Source organism: Triticum dicoccoides, chromosome 6B, assembly GCF_002162155.2.
Source record: "Triticum dicoccoides isolate Atlit2015 ecotype Zavitan chromosome 6B, WEW_v2.0, whole genome shotgun sequence".
Lineage (NCBI taxonomy): Eukaryota > Viridiplantae > Streptophyta > Magnoliopsida > Poales > Poaceae > Triticum > Triticum dicoccoides.
This window is the reverse complement of record NC_041391.1, coordinates 696,757,472-696,762,809: the sequence shown is the minus strand read 5'-3', so window position 1 is coordinate 696,762,809 and position 5,338 is coordinate 696,757,472. Positions and strand designations below refer to the sequence as shown.

Sequence of the window (5,338 nt, the reverse complement as noted above, 5' to 3'; positions counted from 1 at the left end):
TACTTTGTGACAGGAATATTGTATTATTCATTGGAGCCTGCGCAAGAAGAGCAAGCACATAGGTGTATCCTGGTGCCTGTAATACATGAAGAACAAAGGGTAATTAACTTTGTGACAGGAAGAATATTTTCTCATAAAGGTCGGTCGATACTTATTTTCCATACAACAATAAAAATGGAATTGTTCAAACGATGGACGGGTTATATCGACGTATACGATACAGATAGCAATACAGCATGCGGTGCGCACAGACTTATCTGACTCCAACTCCGATAAGGATAAAAGACGGTTGATGTCCCGCCGTCGTCACTCTAGCAGCCGTGAGAACGAAGCTGCTACCTACTCCGTACTACATTGCGGATTGCTTTTCTCCAAGCTGGTAATTATACGTTCAAGTCCATATCATGCAGAGCTGTCCACGTACTTACGTACATGCCTGCTACGACAATATTTCAAGCCTCATGCAGCTGATTTGTTTACCATTAATTTAATTCGTCCTTGGTCCATGCATATGCATATGGACCTTGAACGTTTCTTTCCTTCTCCGGCGACCTTGAATAGATAGAAGATATCGATGCCTCGTCGATCAGCCGTTCATGTTGTGAGAGATCGCTTTCTTTACCGTGCCAATGCATACGTCTCTCGCTTGTCATGCTCATGCATGTCTAACTGGCACGAGTGGCTGCGCCAAGTTGCTTTACGTGCAAGGTTTTGTTCTTAAATATAGTACATATATCTTGGTTCAACTTGTCAATATTCATCTGTTTTTTGTGGATACGATAATGATGAAGTTGATAGGGATCTATTGTTACGTAAGAGATCCCAGTTAATAGGCTTAGTACATCACTAGATGCAGAGGTCGAGTGTTTTCCCTATTTTTGGAAGAAAAAAAACAATATCATATAAGGGCAGACTAGCTAGCTGATGGGAGTGATGTTACTCTATAAAGGCGTTGTGGGCATTGATTTGAACATCAATCCCAACGTGAATGTAGAGGAACTAATTGAGAGCATTGCATTCAAATCATTGCTTTGAACTGGGCTTGCCCCTTTGCATTGCTTTGACGTAATGGAAATACATACTTTTAAGATTACATCAACCAGGATGGATACATATGAACTTGAGAACGAGTGAGTTCAAGGCACTACATGCGCTCGCAATTGGTACGGACACCATGCGACGGAAACCTAATAGCACTACAAAACTAAACTAACAACGAATTGCCAAAAGTCCCCTAGAGATATCTATACAGCCACCTGAAAAATAAAGAAGGCCAACAATGATAGCTCAAGCAACGCCTCTATTGAAAAAGGTGACACCTACGAAGTGCTTAGGCACTAGGTGACAGCCAGACGCCTAACCTATGGCATCATCGGAAAATCTAGAAGGACGAGCAACAAACTTTCAGGTCCTGCGAGAAATCTTGCCATATTGCACAAATGGGTTGTATTTCAATGGATAGTTGCTGGTATAGTTTATTCATTTACATCCTATAAATTTATGTGTATAGGCATATAATACCTCAAATATATACCTGATAGTCAAAATTGATTTTCTGAAAACAAAATCGAGAGGGTAGCATTCCTCCATGAATTGCGGTCATTTGATCGGTGTGTTTTATGGATCGGACTATATAACGATTGGTAGGACAAATACTATGCGTATAGAATAATAATTAAACCGTCACAAAATATGAAAGTAAGTATAATGGGAATCATGCACGCCGAGTATCCCCTTCACGCATAAATTAACAGGAAGGAAAGATATACAAATAAAAATGTATGATAAATTACTAAAAAAACCAACATGGCTGCTCCGCTGGTGGCAGGCGGGCTAACATAGCCTCGCGGAAGGGTAGCCTTCCCCATGGAGGAGTGGTTTTTGTGGCATGCACGCTAGATGCATTCACCTCCAATGTTCAAGATCCAGGCCGCGTTTTTCCAATTTGGTTGAAGTTTATCTTGTTTCAAAGTATTGTATAATATTTTGTTGGCTTATCTCTTTGTTTTGACAAAGTTCGTCATAATGTTCGTTGTGTACTGACAAAAGAAGAGTACACCCGTCGGGTTTTATCTAGCTTTATGATATTTTTCGTGTGTGTTTCAAAGTGCATAATAATGCTTTGTCGTATATGAACAAAATCCGAAATCACGAATCTCCAACACATTCAACACTTGGTCAATGCACACTTTATAGTCCTCGCTGTATATTAATGATTCAGTCAGTAGTTGTCTTTGGTGGATCCACTCAGATCTAATCTTCGTCCGTCTAAATTGTGTGTCTTCAGGTTGAATCCTTTCGACGTACGCTTCTCTTCATCGGCCGCGGTTGATGTTCTAGTGCGCTGGTCCTATCGGGCCTTCACGGCGACTTGTTGACTATCTATTACAACACATTTTGCTCGGCACCGGCGAGGGAGGGGTGGCGACGATGACATGCCTTCGGTTTGCTTCAGTGGTTGTAGCCGTCGCTAGCTGGTCTACAGATCTGAATGTAATTTTTATTATTTCTGGTATTCACTGTACTACCACAATTGATGATGATTAGATCAAAAGTTTTCTGGCAAAAAAATATGCACACTTCATAGTGTACGTTAGTAGAAAAACCGCTCACCTTGGCAGGTGGCTCTCATATTCGTTCTGGTGCAAGTGCGCAAGTAACATGCATGCAAGGTTCTGCTTCATCACTTTCAGAAATGCCCACGAAATCAACCATCCTCCGGAGACATCTAGGAAATTCACATAAGTAAAAAATTACACGCTTTACAAGCCGATGCTTAGCTAGTTCTCTTTCCTCACCTTCCCGGAAGAAGACTTCCATAGCGTATATTAGTTCCAATGAAATTAACGTGCTGGCTTAACTAGTCATGGTTATAATTTATTACAACTTACACTAGCTTTTAAACACAGCTAGCTAGAGAGTTGAAATCCTGGTAGATGCATGCATATAGTATATCTTGATAGAGCTTTGGAATCATTCGCATAGGATTAGTTTGCCTATATAACGGCAACTTGAACATTGTTCCTAGCTAGGACACCCGCTTGTCCAAATCGAGAACGGTACGTAGAAGGTACAATGGCATCTTCTTCTTCTCCGTCGTCCAAGGTGACCCGCATAACTCCACCGACCAATGACGTCGACGCCGGCAAGATAACAGCCGCTGGCGCGGCACTGCCAAGGCCAACCACGGACAGGGTCATGTCTAGCGTCGCAAACCTTGCGCAACTCCTGCCAACGGGCACGGTGCTGACGTACCAGGCATTGTCCCCGTCTTTCACCAACCACGGCAAATGCGAGACCTCCAGCTCCAACCAGTGGCTCACCGCGGCGCTGGTCGCCGTCCTCGCCGCCATGTGCATCTTCTTCTCCTTCACGGACAGCGTCATTGGCCACCACGATGGAAAGTTGTACTATGGTGTGGCCACGACGCATGGCTTCAACGTGTTCAACTTCTCCGACGAGGATGAGAGGCGGGAGTGGTCCGGTCTGGACGAGTTCCGGAGGCTCCGCCTCCAACCGCTGGACTTCGTGCATGGCTTCTTCGCCGCAGTTATTTTCCTCACGGTGGCGTTCAGCGACGTGGGACTGCAAAACTGCTTCTTTCCGGACGCCGGCAGGAACACCCAAGAGCTTCTCAAGAACTTGCCGCTAGGAATGGCATTTTTGTCTAGCTCTGTGTTCATCATCTTCCCCACTAAACGGAAGGGCATCGGATTCAATTACACGACTCCTCGCCAAAAGGTCATCCATCCCAGCTTGAATAAAGTTTGATTCCCACAAGTGTAAGAATGAAGGACCAGCGAAAATATACGTAGTTGCCATCCATGTTGATTAAGTGTCTCATAAATTTTGTGCTGGCTTGTAATATGATGGGGTGGATGTTGCTATCCTTTGTTTTTGTCCTTGTATTGTAGGGTTTACTCGTTATAGTGCTATCTGGTTTAGTGTGTGCTGATTGCTGAGTTAGATGATGGGTTTCTTAATACTGCATGAATTCACTCTTTTCTTCCCGTATCCTGTTTGCTATAGGCAGACAATGTAGTTCCGTTATGTCAAAGTGATGAACATGGGAGTAACCCAGTTCAAAAGAAAAGTGTGATTGAAAGTAATGGACCTAATGTGTAACAGAAGTTGCTTAACTGTATATCACCGGAGAAAGACAAAGTTTTTCAAGTATATACTCCCTCTGTTCCATAATTTAGTGCGTATGGATTTTTTGAAAAATCATAATTTGCAGACTTTGACCAATTAAGTTTATAGAGAAAACTGTTTATATCTACAATACCAAATATATAAAATACAAAACTACTTCTTACAATGAATCTAATGATATATGCTTGGCATTCTAGATGTAAATATTTTTGTCCAAAAAATTGATCAAAGTTTGCGAGGTTTGACTTTTCAAAAAAAATCTATACGCAATACATTATGCAACGGAGTGCGTATATACTATGTCATAGTTGTCATATAAACAAAGTGTTTTTCTGCCATAAAAATCAATTGTATAGGTATGAAAGCATCACAGCCTCCTACGATATCAATTAGCCGGGGGCATGCCTCCATTAAAAAAAAAACTGCCTCCTACGATATCAATTATCACAGTCCTCCATTCTCTTGTTTGCTTTAAGATCAACGTTGTTATTTTACAAAGATGATCATGAACTATAAATCTAGCTTGCCTCAAGAGGTCTCTCCCATTTTGCGAAACAACACTTCTTTTATCTACCCCATTACATTTTACAATGATTAACATACTTGTATAAAATTAATTGGTGCAGAAATTTAGGATAATAACTATGTAAATTAACTGGGATAAACATCTAAATTTAGGATAACTACGCAAAAAATATACTGGGTGATTTACACGTGCGTGCATATATGTTTACTGGGTGTTTCTAGAGAAATTATATCATTTTTCGCCTGCTACAGTTTCAGAATCTTCATGGGAAGTGCTTCCTCGCTTCCAAAATGAATGGTCTCTTTTGCTCAGTTATGCTTTGAGCAATAATAACTTTGTTGTTTGTTGGTATTTATTTTACTATGTGGGATGTAATTTGGAACGGGGTAGACCATCAGGAGGAAATTATTATTATTTGAAACGGAGATCACGGGGAAATTAACGTGAGTAAAAAGTGGATACTTGCGTAAAAGCCGATGACTGATCACACGTTGAAAAACTTCAGCCTCCCTCCGGCCTCGCGCTAGGGTTCCCCCGCTCCCCTCCCGCCGCCGCCGCCCCTCCCGCCGCCGCCGGCCCCGCCCCCCGCCTCCGCCCCCTTCCGCCCTCCCCCCCCTTCGTCTTGGCCGCCTCGCGTCGCCTCCCCGGGAGGTGGCCGGG

The 5,338-nt window shown here is 42.6% G+C and overlaps 1 protein-coding gene across 1 annotated transcript; it reads left to right on the top strand.

Moving 5' to 3' along the window:
• Positions 1-3,075: 3,075 nt before the first annotated feature.
• LOC119321536 (protein DMP10-like) lies at positions 3,076-3,771 on the top strand. Its single transcript, XM_037595178.1, has one exon. The coding sequence runs from the start codon at positions 3,076-3,078 to the stop codon at positions 3,769-3,771; it is 696 nt and encodes a 231-aa protein (XP_037451075.1).
• The last annotated feature ends 1,567 nt before the right edge of the window (positions 3,772-5,338 follow it).

What these genes read in the sequence shown, in the direction of transcription:
- LOC119321536 (XM_037595178.1), top strand. Translation starts at nt 3,076, where the DNA reads ATGGCATCTTCTTCTTCTCCGTCGTCCAAGGTGACCCGCATAACTCCA.